The sequence below is a fragment of the Trachurus trachurus genome (genome assembly GCF_905171665.1).
Source record: "Trachurus trachurus genome assembly, chromosome: 15".
Taxonomy (NCBI): Eukaryota; Metazoa; Chordata; class Actinopteri; order Carangiformes; family Carangidae; genus Trachurus; species Trachurus trachurus.
The window spans coordinates 28,578,207-28,604,472 of NC_139906.1; the positions used below are offsets into that span (position 1 = coordinate 28,578,207).

A 26,266-nucleotide genomic window follows, 5' to 3' on the forward strand; every position below is an offset into this window, starting at 1 on the left:
TCAGGTCTTGTAGGGTTTGTTGATGACCTTGTCGATCCACCGCAGGAACCTGCTGACGCGGGTGTACACGCCGGGGAAGGAGGGATTACCGCAGCCGTGACCCCAGGAGATGACTCCCGTCAGCACCCAGCGGCCCCCCTCCCCCTGACAGACCAGCGGACCCCCGCTGTCGCCCTGGCAACTGTCCACGCGGTGGCGCTCAGACAGGCTCCCGGCACACAGCATGCGGCTGGTGAAGCGATCGCCGTATCGCTTCTTACACTTCCAGGCTGGAAGCAGAGGGACCCAGGCCTGCAGCAGGGTCCGGGAGTACTCCATGTCTGGACAGAAGGACAACACATGTCTTTTAGTGTCTCATAGAAAGACACCGTCCAGAGAGCTGTTAGGCTGATGCTACTTTAACACAGGGAGGAGGATGCATTGAAAACCTTCATGCTGCTGTAAATTAGAACATGTGTAGTTTACAGGGTTGATAAATGTGACAGAGAAATGGTCAACACTGCTCAAAATGTGAAGGGGGATGCTGTATCAATGTATTATGAGGGGAAGCTATGGTGCTTATTTTGATATGTCTTTGCAATTTTTTTTTTAAAGGTAGGCTATTTATTTATTTCATTTTGATTATATATTTACTTAACCGATTGTCTTTTTCCTCTCTGTTTTCTTTTTTTTGCTCTTTGGGGCGGTGGATGGGTGGGTGGATATGAGGTTGAGGCGGGGAAGGTATTTATTTATCTATTTATTTCTTGAATGAATTTGGAGCTGTATAAGATACTCCCTGCCTTGAACTTTTTTCTCTTCGAAACTAAATGTATAACCCCATCAAAAAACAAAAAACTCTCAATAAAAAGATATATATATATATGTATAAAACACTGCTTAAAATGAATCTGAAAATTTGAGAATAAAATCATAATATTATGAGAATAATGTTACAATATGAAAATAAAGTCAGGTGTTTTAGAGGCTAAATAGCAGAAGCTTTGAAATGAGGAATATGAAGAGCTACTTTAGCAGAGGCTTCACCATTCTTCATTATCATCTTCGTCATCATCATCATCATCATCATCATCATCATCATCATCATCATCATCATCATCATCATCATCATCATCATCATCATCATCAAAAGAAACAAAGTTTGTTCTGTTTGTAACTAGACAAACAGCAGCTCCCAGGAGCATGCCTTTTATTATGACTTTTATGTAACCCATTAATTTACAGGCCATTAATTACATGATGATGTCAAGAAACAGCCAATAAATTACAATTAATTGCGTTATAATGTCTAGAAATAGCCTAGAAATAATGGTCAATTTCATAGTAATGACAAGACATAGCCAAGAAATAACGATTGATTGCGTATAGCCCAGAAATAACGATCAATTGCAAGGACTTAGTGGAGAAAAATTGTGGCCTTTCCCTAAGCATAAAAAGCATAAAAAAAGCATAAAAGCATAAAAAGCATGTGTAATCTTTTGCCTTTGTGAAAAACATGATATTACTCTGAAATTGACGGTTATTTCTAGACTATTTCTAGACATTGCTACACAATGAATTGTTATTTCTTGGCCATTTCTTGACATTATCGTGTAATTAACGGCCTGTAAATTAAAGGGTTACTGACCTTTTCTGGAAATAGTGTTTTATTTTGAAAATTATGACTTTATTCTCGAAATTTCTAATTTCTTTGTTTTCCTCTGTGTTGCCCTAATACTTTGTCACAGATAAAACCTGCTGCACTGGATGGACAGAAATGAAAAATGTGTTTTTCTCATTGTGATCCAAGCAGCAGCGTTACCTGTGATGCCCCAGCCGGTGATCACGCAGGCAGCCGGCCTCTTCTCCCACCTGTTCCCCGGCTCCGGCAGACACACTGAGCCCGTGTGAGGGTTGAAGGCCACACAGTTACCATCGGTGCCTTTGAGCCTCAGCAGGGCGATGTCATACTCCCAGCCCTGGCTGTGATACTTCCTGTGGATGACGATGCTTTCGGGGGACAGGGTGCGTTCAAAGTCATCCTGTTCCTCGGTGTGGTAGTCGCCTAGGCGCAGGACGTAGCGCGTTGGGTCCCTGCCAAATCTGGAGGAGCAAAGAGAGAGGGGAAATGATGTTAATATACCTATCTTTTAATGTGAATTACAGAAACAGAAACAGGTGATAGTGCAGATGAGGAGGGCTTTGGTTTGGTAACACCAGGCACTGTTAGGCCAGTTCATATGTCACAGTCTAAAAGATAAATACAAGGGAAGAGATAGGATCTTTAAGTACTTTAAGTACCATTTGAGTGACTTAGTTAGAAAAAGGATTTTGACTTCTTCATTTTCTTTCTCTCTATTTGCCTCATGATAAGTTGTATTTATCGAGGTAGTAGAGGTGTACGCTGCCAATGTGTTGGTGTGGGACGGCCCCTCGGGGTGGGGGGGTGGGTGGGAGGTAGGAATGTTTTCTTTGTTTTCATTTTTATTTTTATGATTATGTGTGTGAATGTTGTTTGTCATTTGGTCTGTTATGATTATGAATGAGAATGTTGGAAAAAATATATATAAATCTGAAAAAAAGAAAAAGGATTTTGACTTTCATACCTGGTTTTTATGTTCATTCATTTAGCTGGAAATATCTCAGTTTCATGAGTGAATTTAAGATTTCATCTTAAATATACAGAACATTTTGATTAATTATTACATTGAGGAAACGAAAGAGAACATTTCAGGATAAAATCATGATAGTAAAAGATAAAAAGTCACTTTGTGATTTCAGAAGAAAAAACTAAAACACACATGGGAATAAAGTCTTAATTCTAGTCTAGTTAGGGTTATATGGAAAATGTAGTTCGAAACAGCAGCTGCCAGAAGCAGCTGAGGCTGCACTGACTGTCCTTTCACATGATTTATTGATTACTTGCAATATTGCTGTGAATTATTTAATTTGACAGTAATGTGAAAGCACAAATATTAGGATTTTATTTTCTAAAATATGAGTAAATTCTTATAATGATATGATTTTATTCATGAAAATTGCAGATTTCTTTTCTCTTCAGTGTGGTGCTGAGGGACTGTGTGACATCAGTAATGTTTGTGTGTTGCAGCATGTGACCAGTAGAGGGCGCTGTCTCCTACCTCTTGAAGCAGTGAGCAGCCGTCACCACCCAGCAGGGGTTGATGAGGGATCCTCCACACAGAGGGTGGGTTCCTTTAGACTGAGACCTGAGCCACAGAGACACCTGCCAGGGCCACTCACCTCTGAAACCACACACACACACACACAGACACACACACACTACATTAATTACAATAACATGTGTGCTGGTGTTCCATGGCTGCACCGGGGCTAAAGAGACTCACTATGGCAAGCCATTTTAAAAGCCAGACTGGATATGTGTTGTAGATATCCGCAACTAAATTCTTCCTATCCACAATTGTCATTTCAGATATCCACAACTACGTTCTTCCTAGGACAAATGACGTAACTTTTGCCATTCATGTGTATGGGGTTTGTCATTACAGATATCTACAATTCAGTTGCGGATATCCGCTATGTGAATTACAGATATCTGTAACTGAATTATGACTAGTACTAATTCCAGTTTGAGATATCTACAATTTGATTCTGACTAGTCATAATTCCAGTTCAAGATATCTTTAATTCACCTCAATTAAAGATATCTACATGTCCCTTTTCGGATATCTTAAATTAAGTTTTGACTATAGGCGAAATGACGTTGTAGATATCTGTAACTGGAATTCGTACTAGTCGTAATTCAGTTACAGATATCCGCAATTAACATAGCGGATATCCGCAACTGAATTGTAGATATCTGTAATGACAAACCCCATGGTGACATGAATGGCAAAAGTGACGTCATTTGTCCTAGGAAGAACGTAGTTGTGGATATCTGAAATGACAATTGTGGATAGGAAGAATGTAGTTGCGGATATCTGAAATGTTCTTTTGACTCTGCAAAACTGAATTACAGATATCTTGAATAAAAAATCCAACTATTCAAAATGTAATTACAACTAGTCAGAAAGACGTTGTTGATATCTACAATGTTAATTCCGGATAGTCAAACTTAGCTTTTAAATGTTAAATCCGCTTGCCATAGTATGGACTCACAGTCCTCAGCAGCTACCGACCTCAGTGACTTGTCTCCTCCTATGATCCTGCGTCGGCGACGTTGATTATTGAGCCTGAGGCCGCAGGTCTGCAGGGCCGTGGCGCTGTCTCTCATGGGATCCAGGGTGTAATCGCAGATGACGCCGGCGTCCTCGCTGTGGCGACAGTCGTGCCCGTCTTGATCCACGGCCGTGCACTGGCCTAAGGCCGTCTCTGTGCCGGAGCATCGGACGTTATCCAGGTGGATGGGACCCTGGCCCTCACCGAAGTACGCCATGGATCGAGCTTTGGCCCTGCCACTGAGAGGAAAACACAGAGACACACAACAGCATTCATATTTCAGAACTAGACAACAACATTAGAGCTGCAACAATTAATCGATTGTTAAATTAATCGTCAACAATGTTGATAATTGAGTAATCGGTTTGAGTAGTTTTTTTTCAAAGGGATAGTTCAACATTTTGGCAAATTGGCCCATTGCCATAATCCCTATAGTTTTAGGAGAAGGTTTGTTACCTTTATTTGTCGGTGCAAGCTATTTTTAGAACGGCAGAGCAGAGCCGCAAGCTGCTCAGAGCTACGCTACGGAGGCTATTGGGATTTCTTGGTTTCCCTCATCAAACTCATCAAATACACAATCCAACAACTCCAAAACGCTCTGGTGGACAAGTTGTGACCTGCACATTCACCACGCTATGAGATAATAACACAACGTTACCAGACAGAGTTGTTTTCGAGGCAAATGCAGAGACTGCTTGCCGAAAAACTGCCCTCGACGGGAACACGCATCAGCGGTTTTGCATGAATTTACCTCTAAAACAACTCCGTCTCTTAACGTTCCGTTATTTTCTCATAGCGTGGTGAATGTGCAGGTCACAACTTGTCCACGATAGCATTTTGGAGTTGTTGGATTGTGTATTTGATGAGTGAAACCAAGAAATCCCATTAGCCTACGTAGTGTAGCTCTGAGCAGTTTGCGGCTCTGCTCTGCTGTTCTAAGAACAGCTTGCACCGACAAATAAAGGTAATGAACCGACTGCTATGACTATAGGGATTATGGCAATGGGCCAATTTGCTAAAATGTTGAACTATCCCTTTAAGAAAAAAAGTCAAAATTCTCTGATTTCAGCTTCTTAAATGTGAATACGTCTGGTTTCTTTGTTCCTTTATGACAATAAACTGAGTATGTCTTTGGTTTGTGGACAAAACAGGACTTTTGAGGACATCATCTTGTGGTTTGAGAAACACCGATCAACATTTTTTAACATTTTATTGACCAAACACTGGACTGAGAGGATCCTGAGTGGATTTCCATCTTGGACACTCTTGAGTGTTTGTCTGGAAAATATCTAGTGAGAAATCATACTAACGTAAATCCCAGCTGTTTGCAGACTATGGCTGCGTTGACATCGTTCCAGCCGTCGTCACACACACTCCCCCACTGGCTGTTCATGTAGACCTCCACCCTCCCCTCCTTCCTGCTCTCTCCAGCAACCAAACGCACCAGAGGACCTGTGGACAAACATCACGGAGAAAAAAAACGTCCATTACCGTGTCGATCCTGAGAGTTTTTCAGCTGCCGGTGAACTTTCTACACATGGATCATGTCTCTTTGACTCACCAGCAGGAGGCAACAGGCCGGGTATCTCGTTGGCGTCTCCTCCCCTCTGGCAGCGGACGCCTACGTCCTCACTGTGGGAGCAGTCGTGTTTGCCCCACTCCGAGTGGACGCAGTCCAGTAAACTGGTCTCCCGTCCCTGACACTGCACCTCGTCCAGCAGGATGGTCCCTCGGCCCTCTTCATACACCCCGTCAGGAGCCACCTCCGCTCGGCCCCTGCACACACACAACACAAGGAAACATGCCATTTCTGTGAGGCCTGGAGTTCGGATTATCTTCCATAAAACAAACCGCTAATACCAGAGCAGTGGTGTAGTCAGGTCCTACATGACTGTATGTGGAATAACTATGTAGGTTGAAGTGAGGAAACAATCTTCATTTCCTCACTTGAACCTGCATTAACTAAATGGTAAATCAAAACACAAAGTGTGTCACATATGAAATGTACGGCATGTGAGCAGTTCTGCAAATACAGTCACGTGAAAAAATTAAGACACCCGATGAAAGCCTGTGTGTTTTTTGGGGGGTTATTTTTTTTTACACATTTGGACATATGGATATTTAATATCAATTTTGACAAAACTGGGAGATTTGAGTAATATAAGTAAACAATTAAAACTAAAGAAAATACAAAGGAAAAAGTTAGGAACCCCCACATTTATTCCCACTTAAAAATCACACACAGGTGAATCACATCAGGTGCATATGATCTGAACATTGTTACTCAGCTTTCTGAAGGAGGGTTTAAACCTTTAGTTTGAACATTTAGTTTGGTGAGCTCCTGACTGTTGAAGTTGGAGTGAACACCGTGGTGAGAAAGAGCTGTCTGGGGCCTTCAGAGAGAAAACTGTAGCAGCTTATCAGTCTGGTAAAGTATTTAAAAAACTATTTGAAACCAGCCATTTCACGCTCTGGGAAATAGTCTACAAATGGAAGAGGACATTCACAACAACTGTCCAACATGTCCAGGTCTGGCCGTCTGAGCAAGTTCACCTCAAAAGCAGACTGCAAGATGCTAAAAGAAGTCTCCAAAAAACCTAAAATGTCCTCAGGGGACCTATAGCATGCTCTTACTACTGTTGAGATGAAAGTGTATGCCTCTAAATCAGAAAAAAGACTGTACAAGTTTAACTTGCATGGGAGGACTGCAAGGAGGAAACCTTGCAGTCGGGGCTGTTTTCGAGGTAAATTCATGCAAAGCCGCTGATGCACGTTCCTGTTGGGGGCAAGCAGTCTCTTTTCAGCACAACACCGGCTTTGCATTTACTTCGAAAACAACTCTGTCTCGTAACATTCCATTATTATCTCATAGCGTGGTGAATGTGCAGGTCACAACGTGTCCACCAGAGTGTTTTGGAGTTGTTGGATTGTGTATTTGATGAGTTTGATGAGGGAAACCAGGAAATGTTGTTAGCCTAGTAGCGTAGCTCTGAGCAGCTCACTTCTCTGCTCCGCCGCTCTAAAAATAGCTTGCAACAAAAATTAAAGGTAACAAACCTACTCTACTAACTGTAGGGATTATGGCAATGGGCCAATTTGCCAAAATGTTCAAATATCCCTTTAACTATATCAGATCCTTATTTGAAAATTAGCACATGTGCTAAACACAGCCAAGCAAAGCATCTGGTCTGTTCATTGGAACAGTCTCAATGTATTTGTGATGTCCATATCAAATAAATAAACATAACATAACATTAGAGCTGTGAGCAGAGCAATGATTAGTTCGAAGTGCGATTCAATCACAAGTGGACACTGAAACGCACATGGAGACGCATTTTAAATCCTGGTGTAAAGAGACGCACATATGTCTGACCACTTGTGATCGGATAATTGTAGGTTAATGTATAACTGGGTGGGGCCTTAGATTCTCTTGCATGGTTTCTTAGGGTCAGATAAGGAGCTCAACTGCCTCACGGGACCTCAGAGAGAGTGGGTAGGAATGCAGGGAGGGGGGAGTACAACTGCAGCTCTTTAGCGTTGGAGCTAGTTGAGGTGGTTTGGGTAATAATCCAGGCCTATAAACACACTGAAGGGTTTATATTTAAGTATAGTCAGGGATTAGATGGATGATCTGGACTATACTTCACTGTCACCACAACCAGGACCACAACAGTATACAGAAAAAAGACAGAAAACTGGAAGAGCTGCCAACCAGGTCAGGACTCACTCACGCATCGTGAGAACAGCCGAAAAAATCACCAGTGCCCCTCTCCCCTCCCTCCATGACATATATCACACCCGTCTCCTCCGCAAAGCCCTTTGCATCGCCGGTGACCCCACCCACCCATCACACAGCCTTTTCAGCCTGCTGCCATCAGGGAGGAGACTGCGGAGTCTCCGAGCCAAGACCAGCAGGCTGGAGAAAAGCTTCTTCCACCAGGCAGTCAAGATGCTGAACTCTCTCCCTACACTGCCCCCCCTCCCCGCTCTGGCCCCTGCCCACACAACCTGAACACTGAACTACATGCACACATTCACTACATACACATTCATCTTATTCCAGTACAGTACAGTACTAAAAAAATAAAAAAAGACAATACTTGCACTACTGTCTTTTTGCACTTGACTGCTGCTGCTACTGCTATTGTGCCTTCTATGTATTTATTTTTATTATTTATTTTTATTACTTGTTTGGCTTAGTTTTTTATTCATATTTATTTTAGATTGGTATTTTAGATTCACATATTGCTTTATTGTTTTTTAAAATGTTTATTGTCTGTCTGTCTATTGTTTGCACCGAGGGTCTGAGAGTAACACAATTTCGATTCTCTTAGGTCCCGTACATACTGTGGAATTGACAATAAAGCTGACTTTGACTCGGATGGAGTAATGCACTGACCTGAAGCCCAGCTGTCTGCACACGACCTGGGCGTTGAGCTCGGTCCAGTTGTCGTCACACACGGTGCCCCATTCTCCGTGGTGGTAAACCTCCACACGGCCCTCCCAGTGGCTGTCTGCTCCCACCAGGCGCACTGCACCGTCTGCAACCACACAGGAAAACACTGACAGAGCTCTACACAATACATCACATTCACATATGTCTCATGTTTTAGCTCAGTTCAGATCACAATGACATATCCTGGAATACCGTCAGCCTTCCACCAGAGGACAACTAGAGGGGTTAAAGGGATAGTTCAACATTTTGGCAAATTGGCCCATTGCCATTGGGCCATTGCCATAATCCCTATAGTTTTAGGAGTAGGTTCGTTACCTTTAATTGTCGGTGCAAGCTATTTTTAGAACGGCGGAGCAGAGCCGCGAGCTGCTCAGAGCTACGCTAGGGAGGCTAATGGGATTTGCACCTGCACTGTTCACCTCCATTTGGTTTGCTGAGCAGCTCACGTCTCTGCCCCGCGGATTTCAGAACAACATGCACTGATAATTACAGGTGAACCTACTCCATACGAATGATCGCGATAGGCAAATTTGCCAAAATGTTGAACTATCCCTTTAACAAGGCAAAAAATTTGATTTTGAACAGTGTCTTTAACATACATACAGAGTGTTAACTACGTCTAAAGGACAAGGAGGACAGCAGTGTATACACAGTGGAGGTCACCTACGTCAAACTGGAACAATTTCCATAGAGGACACAACAACAGCAGAACAAAAGATGAGGCTGTCCTTCATAACACACCAATACAAATACAAACACTGATAGGCAACACAATGCTAACATGAGTCAGCGTGTGTGTACTGTATGTGTGTGTGTGTGTGTTGTTTGCTGGCTCTGACCTGTGTGTGGGTTGCAGGACACTCCTGCATCTCTCATGTGGTCACAGTTGTGTTGCTTCCAGTTGTTGTGAGGACACTCCTCCAGAGAGAGCTCATTGCCTGTGCACTGGACCCTGTTCAACAGGATGGGACCAACACCAGGACCAAAGTGGGACCAGCGCCAAGCTTTGGCCACGCCCCTGTTGGTCAGATCAAACACAAGCTCAGTCACACACAACACAGTCATATTTTCATTGATAACATGAAGATGAATGCTATTATTTGTGCCAATGAGCATGTTACATGTTATTCACAATATTGTATGTTGTTGTTGTTGTAGCTGGTGGTTCTACTTTCAGATCATTAAAGGGATACACCAACATTTTATTTTTTCGTGTCTTGCCTCACTCCTGAATCCATGACTAGCAGATAGACACCATCCTTTCGACTGTGCGTGCAGTAACAAGGGAGATATGGGCAGAGCTGGAGCACCTCTAATTAGCTTAGCTCAAACGCTGGAAGTGTATAGGTAGTGTTAGCCTGTCTCCACCTAAAGTCATCAGAGAAACTCTTCAGCAACTCTAAATGGAAAACGGCGGGCCGATCTTTGTCTCAGAGCTGACAAAACTCTCCGGTAAGGCATCTTGAGTGCAAATTCTATCGTCATGGTTTTCTGTATGTAAAGGGCAACAGGTGTTTTATTTTGTGAAAGTAACCGGAAGTGCGTTGGTCACAACGGCTAGCTTGAGTAGCACCGAATTCGTCCGAACAAAATTGTAAACAGCTGGGGTCTCATTTATAACCGTTGCGTACGCACAAAACGGGGCTGAAAGTGGCGTACGTGACTTTTCACGCCAAGGTTGTGATCTATAAAAAACTAACTTGACGGGAGAATGTGCGCAGCTCTAAGCAAACTCTGACCCATGCGTACGCATGGTTTGGAGGAAAAGGGGAATTGGCGACACAGACGGTGTGGTGGTGAACTGAAGTCAGACTCAGGAAATGTAGAGTGAGAAGAACGATTATGTTTTTATTATCGGCCGTCACACATTTAATTTCAACCCGTATGCCTTAGATCCATGTTGCCACGGTGATTTAATTCAACAGCGCCCTTATTTTGCATCGGACTGGTGTTTCAGAAACACCTTCTTAGAATCTAACTTAAAATTCAAAATCAAAAGTCCTTCTCTATATTTAATCACCACCGTCTCTCCCTCATATTGTCCACTCCCAGAGCGCAGGAGGAGGAGAGGACGGCGCGGCTGCATGGGATAAATACATGGTGTAAATAACTATATGTTCCTATGATACTGTGAACGTATGATCGAGAGTCAATTAAATCTCAAACCCTGGGGGAAAAAATCCAGTAATCGTTCCCACAATTGTTACATTCTGTTTTCTTGTTATCAAGAGAAGTGTCATGTTTGATCATTCCTCAGAATGTAACTGATTCTGCTAATTATTCAAAGTTTTATCGATCAGTCTAATTACTGTAAATAATACAGCGGTGCCCCGTGCGCAATGCTGCACCACGGCACCGCTGGAGGAGAAAGGAGGGAGAGGGAGACCATGATGACTGGTTAATAACTCGTTTCAGATTAAAACTGTTGTCATTGTTGTAACTATGTGCCGAACCGGGTCCAGCATGTGAGAGGGCAGCGCACTGAAACAACACCGCGTGCGCTCTGAGCCGCTGACGCCGTTAACAGCTGCAGCAACACGTCACGTCGCCACTTTCACACCTGCAGCTAATTCACAACAGCGACAGAACAAGAGCACGTCAGGCTCATTGACATGCAGATCGCATTCATGTGGTGGTTTGCATTGACCATCTACGGTTAAAACAGGGCGTGTACAGGGCGGAACGTGAAGCGGATTCAGCTGCGCACACTTGTAGGAACTCTGTGATTTATAAAGGGAAGTTTGCTTGCAAGTGTGCGTACGCATGGTTTTATAAGTCTGAATATTTACTGGCGCACGCAAAACCTGGCTTTTGGGCGTACGTATACTTTTAGTAACAATCCCACTCACAGTTTTATAAATGAGACCCCTGGTATTTAGACAAATTAACGACACACTGCTGATCTAAACGGCTACTTTCTCGCCCAAAAATGTTTGAAATGTGGATAAAGTGATATATTTACAGTTTAGAGCTAAAATGAAATCAGCTTCTGACTGCTGATTTCGGCTCGGGTAGGAGGCAGGCTAACACTACCTATACACTTCCAGTGTTTGAGCTAAGCTAATTACGGGCGATACAGGCTCTATCTCCCTTGTTACTGCACGCACAGTGGAAAGGATGGTGTCTTTCTGCTTGTCACGGACTCGGGAGTGAGGCAAGACACGAAAACATTTTTTGGCGTATCCCTTTAATAATACCATAAAACACACAGGGTTATTTCTTACCCGAGGCCCAACTGTCGGCACACCACCTCAGCGTCGGTGTCGTCCCACTGGTCATCGCAAACGGTTCCCCACCTTCCGTCGCGGTACACCTCCACACGGCCCTCAAAGTCCTCCAGGCCTCCCACCAGCCTCAGAGGGATGCCTGTACCTGGGAAACAAACAGCCAAGCAGCAACTGAGCCCAAAATATGTTTACTGATCGTATCATAATGCTGTTTATGCAGACAGTTTCATAAAGAACAGGCAGATACTCTGTCCTCAACATCCTACAGTTAATCTCTCTTTATTTCTTATTTTCAGTTTTATTTTTTGGTGCAGTTTTCTCTCCCATCCTGACATACAGCGACGCAACAGTGACACGCTGCTTCCTGTTGACAAGCTAGTTAGCAGAGAGAGGAGAATATGAAAGAAATAAAATTTAAAAAATACACCAAGATGTGAAAAACGGCAATCAGGAAATGTCAGGAATCTAGAAATAATGCCAAAAGTTTGTTTACGTCCCTTGATAATTTGATTGGTTTGGATTCTGAACAAATAGAATATAATCGCAACAAAATCGTCACGCTTCATATCAGGACACCTTCATGCGAGATTTTGTCGCCTTTTCACTCGCTCACTTGCTTGCTAGACTGTACACAACAATCATTGCATTTCAACAGTAGGCTACTGTGGTCTTATCATAATGAAATTTGACTGAAACTATACGGAAGAGGATTAGGGCCACTGTGGAAAAAAAATGAGTTTTGTCTTTTTCCTCAGAATTCTGACTTTAAAGGGATAGTTCAACATTTTTGAAAATTGGCCCATCGCCATGATCCCCCTAGTAATAGCAGTAGGTTCGTTACCTTTAATTGTTGGTCCAAGCTGCTTTTAGATCGGGGGAGAAGAATACCGAGCGGCGCAGCTACACTACGGAGGCTAATGGAATTTCTTGGTTTTGCTCATCAAACTCAGCAAATACACAACCAAAAAACTCAAAAACGCTGTGGTGGACAAGTTGTGACCTGCACATTCACCACGCTATGAGATAATAGCGGAAAGTTGCGAGATGGAGTTGTTTTAGAGGCAAAGTCGGACTTTACACTCTAGACGGCTGCTCGGCGGAGTGATTTCAAAAGCGCCTGTTTACTGCAGATACGTCCGTATACTACGGCACTGGCTGAGGTGCGCACACTGTGTCCCTCCGACCAGTGGTTCACTGAAGAAAGTAGTTCCGAGTATTTGCTTCACTTCTCTTAACTTTCCGCTATTATCTCATAGCGTGGTGAATGTGCAGGTCACAACTTGTCCACCACAGCGTTTTTGAGTTTTTTGGTTGTGTATTTGCTGAGTTTGATGAGCAAAACCAAGAAATTCCATTAGCCTCCGTAGTGTAGCTGCGCCGCTCGGTATTCTTCTCCCCCGATCTAAAAGCAGCTTGGACCAACAATTAAAGGTAACGAACCTACTGCTATTACTAGGGGGATCATGGCGATGGGCCAATTTTCAAAAATGTTGAACTATCCCTTTAATCTCAAAATTTTGACTTTACACCCTGAATTTTGAGAAAAAAGTTTGTTTTTTGTTCTGTACAATTACACCGTATATAAAAACCCAACAAGAGACAGGGGTGAGGAAGTGGGAAAAGATATAAACTGTGTGCAACATGTCAGTTTCATGCTTTACATTGGAACTATTGTCCTGTTTTAAATGAATAGCTAAATAAAGTAAAAGTACAAAAACCAAATAAAAACGACTCCTGGCACTAACTGAGAGCCTCATTAGAGGCCGGTTAACAACAATAGGCTACTGTAACCTTACAGAGTCTGAGGTGACACGCTGGTCTCACCTTCCGGTTCAGCACAAACCGCTCCTGCTTCATTGCCATGGTTACAGTCGCCGGTGACAAACCTCCTGCTGCGGCACTCCAGCAGGGATTTCTCATTACCACGGCAACCCAGGCGCTCATAGTGGAAGACGGATCCTGGACCAAAGTAGGAATGCTGCAGGGCTGTACCAATCTCACTGCACAGACAACACACACACACACACACACACACACACACACACACACACACACACAAAGACTCTGCTTTTAAACACACAAATGCACAAACACACACAGGCTCTTCAAAGCAAACATCCCATAAGGTCAGTGATGAAGCCACAACAAAGTGCAGAGGGAACACAGAGAAAACACAGTGGGAGCTCACTGACAAGAGCAGCTGGTGACGTCCACAGTCTATAAGGTCAGTGGTGTAATCACCTTCAGTGTATTGAGCTTTAAGTCTGGGCCCAGTCCAGTCACTGTGCACTGTGCCCCCCTCACTGCCTGGAGCTGGGCTTCTAGATGATGCAAAGGATTAACAAGAGTCCTGTGGTTTTGACTCATAGATCAGATAGAACCACCACTACTGTGCTGCACAGGATCAGGATGTGTCCTGCTCTGAATGATACTGAGCTTCCAACCATTCACTGTCATACCACACAAGAGTTACATCCATGAAACATTTTATTTCAACGTGTGTCAGTGATTATATGATATGAGGTTATATATTTGTATACAGTCGCAGGCCCAAGTCAGAAATACCATTGTATTATAATTCTGGAATATGAACAATGAAAACTACAGCATCAGCATGTATTATTTATAGCTAATGTACAATTAATTTCCTGTGAAGTAATATAATGCCTTACAACCCATAATATTTTATCAGATGATCAAGTTTTCTGTATTTTCTATTTAGTCTTCAAGTCCTGTGCTGCTACATTCTACCATTGCAATTTGGGATCAGATCACAGGGAGTGCCACTGTGTTAAAGGGATAGTTCAACATTTTGGCAAATTGGCCCATTGCCACAATCCCTATAGCAGTAGGTTCGTTACCTTTAATTGTCGGTGCATGCTATTTTTAGAACGGCGGAGCAGAGCCGCGAGCTGCTCAGAGCTACGCTACGGAGGCTAATGGGATTTCTTGGTTTCCCTCATCACATACACAATCCAACAACTCCAAAACGCTCTAGTGGACAAGTTGTGACCTGCACATTCACCACACTGTGAGATAATAACGGAACGTTACCAGACAGAGTTGTTTTAGAGGGAAATGCAGAGACTGCTTGCTGAAAAACTGTCCCTGAAGGCAACGCACATCAGCGGTTTTGCATGAATTAACCTTGAAAACCACTCTTGTGTATTTGATGAGTTTGATGAGGGAAACCAAGAAATCCCATTAGCCTCCGTAGCGTAGCTCTGAGCAGCTCGCGGCTCTGCTCCGCCGTTCTAAAAATAGCTCGCACCAATTTGCTAAAATGTTGAACCATCCCTTTAACAGTGTTAATCTGCAGACCAGCATCAAATAATAATAGCAGACCAAAGTTGTGAATACAGATTGATAACCCTAACACCCACCTGCAGATGGAGTTTACAGCAGCATCTCAGACAGAAAACTACAAACCAATTCTTAAATATCTATGTGTGTGTGTGTGTGATGCACTCCTTACCCCAGCCCCAACTGTCTGCATATGACGCTGGCATCACGGTCCGTCCAGTGCGTGTCACATACTGCCCCCCACTGGCCATTCATGTAGACCTCGAGACGCCCGCTGGTGCCTGATGACCCCCCCACCAATCTGGCTGCACCTGCAGACCACACAGGAAGAATCTCCTCTAACGAACCTCTTCTCATATATGTGAAAAACAAATCACTTACACAACATTCTGTCGGCACCTTGTGTTTTAAATATGTTATAGCTCACCCTGATGGCAGTCGCAGTAGGCCCAGCTGATGGCCCCAGAGCTCTGCCTGAAGAAGCACCAGGGGTTGACCTCTTGGTCCGGGTTGCGGCACAAGTTGTGGTCTCCGAGGCCTCGGCCCGGGTACTGGCGCATGTAGTCTGGGAAGTCGGTCCACTTCAGACAGGGGGAGCCTGAGTCCGTGTGGGAAACGGAACCATTATAGAATCCCAGTTCCTCGAAGCCGCCTGAACAGGAGAGAGGAGCTGCAGACACACAACACCAGTTCACTCAATCACATTACACAACACGACACGACAAAACACTGAGCTCTATGTTACAACAAATGAAATTAAACAGACAAGACAAATCTAGTAAAGACACGTGACTGTTGCTACATCACTGATTTCATCAAATAAGTAACACACACTTCATAAATTACTTTACTCTCTTTGGAAACATGTACACAAAGTGTTAAAGGGATGCTTCACCCAAAATCAACAATTCACCAATTTTCTACTCACTGTCATGCCAATGAAGGGTTCGGAGAACTTTTGGAGTTATCAAAACACTTTAGGAGTTCCAGGGGGGGTCGGCTGGCAATGGATTTTCATATAATGGCGGTGGATAGAGCTCACTTTTGAATTGTCCAAAACACACACTATGAAACATCCAGATACCTCCATACTGCTCGTCTGTACTGACCCAAGTGTCCTGAAGCCGCCACATGAAAAAGTAGTTTGGAAAAAATTAATGTGATCTCTGTTTTTAGACTTGTTGTAGCAGTAGCTCCCAGTGGCTCTGTTGATGTTTGTGCGCATGCGCAAGATTTGCTGCAAGATGTTCTTTTGTGTTTACATCATACATCCAATGGTTTACAACGACGAATGAGGGTCAGTATGGATGAGCACTGCAGTAGGAATTTGGATGTTTCATAGTTTGTGTTTTGGACGATTCAAAAGTGAACTCTATCCGCCACCATTATATGAAAATCCGTCACCAGCCGGACCCCCCCTGGAACTCCTAAAGAGTTTTGGTAACTCTGAAAGTTCTCCAAACCCTTCCTTGGCATGACGGTGAGTAGAAAATTGGTGAATTATCGATTTTGGGTGAAGCATCCCTTTAACAGCTGTGTGGAGGGAGGATGTTTGTGTTGTACAACAACAAGGAAAAGGAAAAGTGATGTGTGTGTGTCTGTGTGTTCATCTGTGTGATGCTGTCATCTTTGTAGGTTTCAAGTTATTTGCATTTGTGTGTGTGTGTGTGTGTGTGTGTGTGTGTGTGTGTGTGTGTGTGTGTGTGTTCAGCCCTACAGGAGGGTCAGTGGTCAAATGTCAGAGAAGGTCACAGTTACCTCACAAAATGAGGTTTGAGCCTCGAGGGAAATTCTTCAAATTTGGTAAGAATGTTCACCTTGACTTGAGGACCAATTGAGCAGATGATGGCCTAGTTTTTTATTTTTAATTTTATAAATGACAAAAACTGCAATCTGAGAATAAACTGAACTGAGAATACAATTTTACACAAATCTTCCATATAAAAATCCAAGTGAAAACCAGGTTTTAATTGAAGCGCAGACGGGGACAGGAGCTGTCAGCTGTCAGCTGGGTCTCTTTAACCTCACTGACCTGCTGCTGTGTCTGTCAGGGTTTTGCATTTCAATCTGCTCATTCATCCTCTTGTTTGTGCACACATGGCCCATCTCTGCTGTCATGTCACCTAGAATCAGCTGTCCTCCCCCCCCCCCCCCCCACATCCCCCCACCTCTACGCTCACCTGCTCACCTGCTTCCCATCCCCCCATCCCCTCATTAGCTCCCTTCAATCTAACAGGGCAGTTTCCACTTGCTCATTCCCACATTGGCTTTGCACCATTTACCTTGGCTTTCCTGTTTTTGTTTTTTGCACATATATGCAGTGATATAATGTGTATGTGCACATATTGTATAGATAGATAGATAGATAGATAGATAGATAGATAGATAGATAGATAGATAGATAGATAGATAGATAGATAGATAGATAGATAGATAGATAGATAGATAGATAGATAGATAGATAGATAGATAGATAGATTGTCTGCCCCAAAGGGTAGCAGAAATTTGTCTTTGACAGGGCTCATCACTTTACATACACTCAATAAAACACAATAAGGCAATAAAAACATTTACAAAAAAGGTATTAGGATATACTATATTGGGTTGAGAATACCTGTTTTTTTTCTGATATTTAGACAAAAAAAATGTCAGTGTTGGGGGCTGGTACTGGCTGGTACCAGAGCAGACAGGTTGAGACAAACAACCATTCACATGGGAAATTTAGAGCCACCAATTAACCTGCAGGTCATTGAGCCGAAGGAAAACAGAGCACCTGTCATGAAGGGCTCAAATAATACAGTGATGTCATAAGAAATGGGTCTTGTTTTAAATATTTCACTAACTAAACATTATGGAATCAAATATTTATGAAACTGTCAGACAGACAGAGACACGGTTTTAATGCAGCTTAAGGGGGAACAAAAAGGGTGTGGGTGGGTTAAAGGGTTAAAGATCCTGACACTCTGCTGCCACACACAAATATTGAATTAGCAACTGACTCTGAAATGTCATTATAAATTTCACCCAGATCTCATGGCAGAACCTCTCTGCTTTGACCTCATGTTCCATCCATTCATCCATGGTCTCCACTGCCTATCAGTGCAGGGTCACAGGGGATGGAGCCAGACCAGCTGACACAGGGCGAGGTCGCCAGTCTCCCTTTGAACATTTTATTTGCTTTTACTCGTGTCACAAGAAATCAGAGTTTCACATTGTGGTTGTTTTCAATTCAGTAAAGGATGTGAGTGTTGACCGGTCAGTGGTTGTTTGAAGGTAAGGCGAGGCAAGGCAATTACATCTTTACAAACAGGTTGTCTCAAAGGGCTTTACATGGCATCATAACAACATCCTCTGCCCTTAGACCCTCACATCCACTGAGGAAAAACTCCCAAGAAAAAAAAAACAGGAGAAACCTTAGGGTGAGCAGTAGTAGTGAAGAAATTCTGATTGGGTTGGAGGAAAACCTTTAAAAACTATTAAAGGTACATTGTGTAGGAATTACTCCCATGTAGTGTTGTGGTTGTATATCGCAAGCAACTCAATCATATTTTTCCTGCTGCATTCACGTGAAATTGGGCAGACGGCAGACGGACGACAGCCGCTGCACGTAACGGCATAAACAAGCCTCTATGTAAACAAGTGGTCCGTCAGCACGAGGCAAAACAATACACATGACAATATGTTGTCATGGCGATGTCGTATTGTTTACCTGACCCACGTTTTACCGGCTTTCTCTCCACTTCTGTGACTAAAATGACATCTGCTTTGTTACCGACGGCCGTCTGCCCGACTGCAGGTGAATGCAGCATCAGTGTAACGCTCCATTCCTCCTCACTGCGTTACCGCGGTGACTTTTCACAGACGCCACCTCCACCTGAGCCGACAGTTCCGGTGTCTCCGCTGAGTTTCCGTGGTTTCCTACCGTCACGCTGCCACTGAACGTAAAAACATGGAGACACCACATGGCAGCCAGCACCGAGCTTACCCGCTCCATGTAGATATGAATGATATGAACGGCTAATTCAGAGCTGAAAGGAACACTTCACTTTGTTGATGGGGGGGATTACTGATTCATGAAAAACAGACTTTTGAACCAAATAATCGATTTTCGTGAACAGATAACAGGAAAAGTTACACAATATCCCTTTAAAGTTGTACTTACTACATCTGCCATTAGTACACAGTGTTGGGGGTCTTCACACAGTGTGTCTCTGCTCCATAAAGACAGAGCAAAGACACAAGGACCAGACCTCATCAGTGGTTAAAATCTGACACTATTACTGACACTTATTTGTATTCTATTTGTGATCAATTAAAGGGATAGTTCACTTTTTTTTTTGAAGTGGGGTTGTATGAGGTACAAATGGCCCCTAGGTTTAATATCTGCAGTATCCAGCTCTCTGCTCTGCCTCTTGTAGCCACACCAGCGCATGGCAGCGCATAGAGCCGGACAAAGACACAGGAGATAAATGACCCCACTTAAAAAAAACTGAACTATCCCTTTTAGGTCAGCTTGGAGAGCTTTGCCTTCACTTTGACATTAAACTCTGTCCAGGTTGAACTGTTTCTGCTCTCATCCGTCCATGGGCCATACTTCTATCTTCTACTATCCTTTACCCTGAGCGGCCGCTCTAATCTATAGGTGCCTACAGTCGAGCCTTTATGCCGCTGGTCTTTGCAGCCGTCTCTGTCTCACCACCTCAGCTTCCTGCCCCTCTCCCCTCCAGTCACGGCATGCTTTCACCCTCACCACCAGCAGCAGCCTGAGAATCCATATGTGCCTATAAGTCAGAGTCACGGTTAAAGCGGCGGAGGCCCTGAAGAATACCTGACTGTTTTTGCTCTGCGGCTTATGGCTCTGAGGTTTTAAACCACTAATGGGAAAAGTTCCACCGGCTTTATAGCTGTCAGACACTCTCACTGGGAAATGGATGAGCTGACTGTTGAGTATTTTATGCTCTGGCAGCTGCAGTTAGCAAGAACCTACATGTGCCAGTGTTGAGGAATTGACTGTATAGGGCTCTGAGTGAATCAAGCAGCTCCTTGTATGTGAACCAGTCACAGGAAGTGGTTTTATAGATCAGTTTTACAGTCGGCAGTGCTGCTGGTTGCTATTAAGTGTCTTCCCTGCATTTCAGCCACATTGTCTTGTTAAACCACCATCTGTCCGCCAGACCAGCATGTCATGTTTTACATGTACAGGTCGTGTTTAGACCAATCAGTCCAATCAGTCCAGTCTCATTACCTGAGGAAGAATTCTGATGCTGCTTGTGATCGCTCGGATTAATTGTGAACACTAGCAGACAGATAATGAAGATCCATTTGATGCATAAAGAAAAAAAAATCAACATTTTCACTGCTGCCACAGAGAAGCAGCACAATGTGAGACTCTGACCAGTACGAGTCTTTTCATGTTTGTTTTTAACACTACACTACACTACACTACTCAGACTGCAGACTGTCATTAGAGTGAATACATTACATTAGGGCAGTGTTTTTCAACCTTGGGGTCGGGACCCCATGTGGGGTCGCCTGGAATTCAAATGGGGTCCCTTGAAATGTCTAGTAAATGATCAAAACAAAACAAAACTAATTGTTATTCTTTTCAAAATTAGTATTACGGACACCACACACAGTCTTAAACACATGTATTCTACACTTTCACTTTCTCAAATATACTATATTGAGCATCTTGATCTTGATTGACAGCCAAGAGATTTGTGATGTCAATTTGGGGTCACGAGCCAAAAAAAGGTTGGGAACCACTGCATTAGGGTATAATGATAATAATGATAAGAATAAGACAGAGATTTAGAAGAAGAAGAATGTGATGATATACACATTTATGACAAAAACTGTAATAATTATAACAAAAGAGACTAAGAATTAGAATAAGAAGAAGTAGAATGTAGTGATATATAACACACACACATACAAAAACTGTAAGTATAAGACGGAGAAATAGAAGAAGAAGAAAAAGCAGAAGAATGTGATGATATAAAACACACAAACACACACATATGCAAAAACTCTTACCTGTACTCTGCACAGTATTCAAGTATCCACCTTCAGAGACCTGGAGGAAACAGAGCATCAGAGAACGGGTCAGGATTTATGAGAAGAAAAAGAAGAAGAAGGGAAACACATCATGTTTATTATGCTGCAAAAGCTTTTACACTGTTTCCCTGCAATAAATCCAACTTTCATTGGAGGCACTAAAGACCCTGCAGCTAACATTACTCCATGTTTCCTTGTTGTTCATCTTGTTGTACAACTGATGCCAGCTTTTAGCCAAACCATAGTCATGAGCTGGCTTCAGTTAGTAATGCGTGTGAGTGAGGGGTTCATTTATAAAGCTGAGTCTCCTGTCCTCACCCTCCACATGCCTGTGTCTGAGCTGTCCCTGTCAGTGCCGGGACATGTGATGAAGATGAGACACAGAAGGAGATGGAGTTTATATCTGTCTATATTTAGACCTTGGGGGACATGTTGTGGCAGCAGCAGACTAAGCAAGTTATAGTCCAGACGCTCCTGCAGGATTTTAAACTCCTGCAGGATCCCGATGCCTTCAAAGACCACATATAATCCGTCCACTGTGTCTTACAGACTTCCTCTCACATTCCTAGAAAAGCTGTGGTGAGGTGTTCAGGAACATATCGATAACCCAGATGAAGCTGGTCATTCTGCAGGAGGTTGGATGTTTTGCTGAGAAACCAAGCAGACTACAGCCGACAGATTTCATGCACAGGAGGAAGTTACAAGCTTTTTCAGAGAGCCATCTGTTTAATGTTTGCGGTTGTTTATTCCTTTAAGCTTATTTCCTACTCACAGCAGAAGCAGCTGCAGTTTTGCTGACGAAAACCTTTTTTTTTTTTACTTGGTTGTGTCTTCAGGTCTGGTCTGAACAAGGCTCAGGATTAATACAAGTACGCACTGTTCAAGGTGTGGTGGTGAACAAACACATCTGTAACCTTTGGGTGAAATGAGTCAGGCAGTTTTTTTTTGCTGAAACATTAAATTCAGAGCTCAGAGCAGACCAAAACACAGACAAAAGACAAACACCTTCAGAGACAGCTTCATCAATTTTACAGCACATGAGCTGTGTTTCAAGGAGACAGTAAAAAAAGTCATGAACTGGACTGGGGCCTGTTGTGCAACGGTGCGTAACATTTGAAGTTAAAGGGGACATATTTTGGAAATATCACTTTTTGAAGGCTCTTTCACATATGTGACCCGTTCTATCAAAATGAGTCGGAAGTCGCAATGTTCTATTTTTAGATAATCAGCTGATAACGTGGAAAACCCATAGAAAAAAAAAATGTTTTACCCTAATTTCAAAGCAATGACATTCAAAAACAATCTCCCAAAGTTTCACAGTCCAGATAATTGAGAAAAGCCACGTAAATGATGATTAAAGTTGACTTGCAACTTAAACCCTCTGAAAATGAGTGCTGCTTCGGTGCAAAACATGAAATATCTTCTGAACCGTTCATGATAGAGACGAGCTGTAAACTGCATCTGAATCGCTGGATTCTCCGCTTTCAGACGGTCATTGAATGTTGCCTCTATGACGAGAAGGGACGGGTACAGAAACAGATGCTAAACCGAGTAGCATCGACGCTAACAGAGCGTAGCATCGATGCTAACAGAGCGTAGCATCGATGCTAAACCGAACGTAGCATCAATGCTAAACCGAACGTACACGCTTGCACATGTTTTACAAAATGTCAACAAAACATGACAACTTCTGAACCGTTTATGATAGAGACGAGCTGTAAAAAGCATCTGAATTGTGAGATTCCCTGCTTTCCGAGGGTCATTGAATGTTGCATCTATGACAACATGGGACCGTATAGGGTGCGTGTAATCACGTGGTACAGGAACAGATGCCAGAGTCACTGGCAAAAACTTTAACTGCAATTTTCTCAGATTTTAGAACGGAATAAGAGAGTGAAAGATCGTAATTCAAATGGCCACATCTCGAAAACCATCAAATGTATGACTTTGACTAGGGTATCATTTTAAAGCTTATTTTCTAATCTTTCCATTGATACCAAAATCTCAACTTTGAAATTTGGGTCACTGTGACTCATTTTGATGGATCAGGTCACATATATTTGGGTGTTTGTCTTGACTTATGGCCCCAAAATGTGAAAATCAAAAAAAAAAAAAAATCTGTAATTTTCAGGCTGAAATCCATGTTATTTTAGGAGCTGTTCCCTCAGTTGTCAAACAATGATGTAACTAGGATTCGAATTTGCATAATCCCACCCCTACCTGCTACCAGTAGAAGGGGCGGGGCAAGCAGTGGTTCATTTGCATTTAAAGGGACATACACTGAAACCAGCCGTTCTGAAAAGGGCTGTTTTGAGAGGATGAAAAGAGCTGAGATGTTTGATCCTTGAGGGATTTTGACCAAAGCTTGTCACAGACATGTCTTTAAGACACCTGGGAACTGTTTTAATTTGTGGAAAGGGGGCACAATATGTCTCCTTTAAAACATTGCCTCCATTCTGAGAGAGAGAGGATGATATGCTGCAGAGGCCCATAGGTTGGATTCCAACCTGGTTAGCTCAGGACCATGCATTTATGGTACAAGCTGTACCAGGTGAGTGAGATGATCACTCTGCAGTGTCCGCTGAAACCCTTCTGTTGTGTTGCGAGTATTTGCAGTTCACGTGTCGTCTGTTTAGTCTGTTTGCTGTGTTTTCCTGGGCTGCAGTGTATTGTGCTCTCAAGGCCACCGTACTGTTTTGGTTCCTGTGCAAAAAAAGTGTAATGCATCTAATAAGACTTTAACTTACACAAACATGAAGAGCTGTTTTTAGTTTGTTGGAAATATGCATGTAGTATGACAGAGCAGGACATACAGGAGGGGTAATGAAGTCAACTCTGAGTGTTAGCGATGCTGCTAATCAAAGCAGGTTCATCAGCATGGGGCATCTGGGAGATAATGAAAGTGAGAGGCTGCTTGAGGCTGCAGGGCCACCAGAGGGCCCCCAAACTAGAAAATGAGAGTCTTGTGATCACTTCATTTAGGTAACCTGCTGAATTAACCTGTCAACGTGGCAGGACCGTTTCTTATACAGCATTTCACTGGATTCGATCAGGAGCTTGTGACAGTCAAGTCTCTGATTCCCCCTCGGAACCTGAGAGAGCTCTTCAACTGTGTGAGTCGGTGACACACTTATCTACAGTGATGGTATTGATAAAAAAAAAAGAGCGTAGACTTTGACCTGCTGATAATGTGAAGCCAACGCACACCCACCAGTGAGGAGAAGTATAGCTATTCTCTTGTTCTGCAGCACCTTATTGGACCAGTGAATGAAATAATGACTGTGCTCTTAAAGTGCTGACTCACAGCTTGAAATGATCAACCTTGAGGTAGAGCTGCACACGTATTATTAGTATTAATAAAATAAAGTTTAAATTATAAATGCAAATCTATAGCCACATTATGTATATCACTAATCATTTTTTTGATCAAAGTAAAGTGGGTCACCATTTTTTCAAAGAAAATGAAAAAAAAATCCTATTCCGACTGAAATTATGATATTATCTTCTTTTTATTTTTTATTTTTTATATCATGCAGTCAAACCTTGGGGTTGTTTACATACACACTAGGTGATTGTATTGTCCTCCAGCAGAAGAAGGGGGACATGTCCTACACTGTTGACCCATATGGGCGTGAGTGAGCATCTTAAAGCTGACAGTAAACATTTTAAAATCCATGCAGACTGCACTGTAAATGTTATAGATGTTGTGTCATCCCCACAAAGACTAAATATACCTGCGGCCCATGAATCCTCTTTAAATGCACATACACATCCCTATATGCATAGTTGCTCCGTCTGTCTGTGTTAAATGGCGCACACCCATCTTTACAGTATACGTTCATTTTCCTCTGAGTCCGGCTCATCTGATGCAACAAAGACCAACTCAAAGACCTGATCCAGAAATGTTTCGGTGTGTTTATGCAGAGCTCAGGCTGCTTGGCACTAACAGTGGATGAGTCAGAGTGCGACAATCAGCTCCTGGAGCTTCACAAACAAAACTGTGAGGTCTGATTCCACCTCAACAGCAGATTATGTTTATTTTCAGGTAAACACTCCTTAATGTGTTGTTGTCTGTGGCTAAATAAAAATTCCTTATAGTGACAGGAGTTATACAGAGAGAGGCATGTGTGAACATAAGTGAGCAGGGGACTTTATCTCTATGTTAAGACTCTGCAGCATCTTGAGAAAGCAGCTCTGTGTGTGAGATGTGTGGTGTGTGTGGGTCTATGGATCAGTTTAGGTGTGTGCAGATTTCTTTCAAAAGCTTCCTGAGTGGTGGGGCTGCCTTTAGCTCCTCACTGCAGGCGACCCCGGTTCGAATCCCGCATCGGAGGGCCCTTCACTGCATGTCCATTCCCCCTCTCTGCCTCCCCATTTCCTGTCTCTCTCGACTGCGCTATCAATTAAAGGCAATAAAAAGCCCCAAAAATATACTTTAAAAAAAAGGAGAAAAAAAGCTTCCTGAGTGGTGATTAAAGTCACATCAAACCGATCAATACCGACATACAGCTTTGTACCTATAGGTTGATTTCCAACAGGCCTGATGGTGATGAACTCTGGTGAACTTATTGCCTCTGGAAATCAACAGCTGTTACTGAACACTTCTCTGTGATTGTGTTTACCTTCTGTTTTGAATCATACGGCTGAAGAGTTATTCAGAGGAAACCTCCTACAGAGTGTTGTTGTGAAATGTCAGAGCCCCGAGGTGTCACACTTCTCCACTTCACTTATAGCCCACGGCGCTCAATCACATGTGCGCACAAAAATCCTACCGTGACACGCAACCGTGACAAAGCATGGTCCGACTTGGTGCTGAATGTCTGTCAGCCTGTAAATAAAACATCCAGGCGGTGTGTGTGTGTGTGTTGGGCAGCAGCCTCTTACCTCCACACAGACGCACAGCAGCAGCAGCAGGCGGCAGGGCGCGAGCCCGGGAACGGCTTTCCTCCGGTCCATCCTGCCGAAGGAACCATCTCCTCCACACCTTCCACACACATGCACACACACACTTACACTTTCACCTCCTCCTCCACCCGCTCTCTGATAG

At 43.2% G+C, this 26,266-nt stretch overlaps 1 protein-coding gene across 1 annotated transcript; it reads right to left on the minus strand.

The window, feature by feature from the left end:
• LOC310998030 (neurotrypsin) lies at positions 1 to 26,209 on the minus strand (the record flags this gene model as incomplete). Its single annotated transcript, XM_083987914.1, has 14 exons — positions 26,104 to 26,209; positions 21,199 to 21,238; positions 15,590 to 15,832; positions 15,335 to 15,473; positions 13,684 to 13,859; positions 11,857 to 12,004; positions 9,472 to 9,650; positions 8,576 to 8,717; positions 5,738 to 5,952; positions 5,487 to 5,628; positions 4,137 to 4,415; positions 3,120 to 3,242; positions 1,802 to 2,082; positions 1 to 320 (listed from the first exon to the last, which is right to left on the minus strand). Exons 1-14 carry the CDS (start codon positions 26,173 to 26,175, stop codon positions 1 to 3), a joined length of 2,499 nt encoding a protein of 832 aa, XP_083844040.1. The 5' UTR covers positions 26,176 to 26,209.
• Between the last annotated feature and the right edge of the window lie 57 nt (positions 26,210 to 26,266).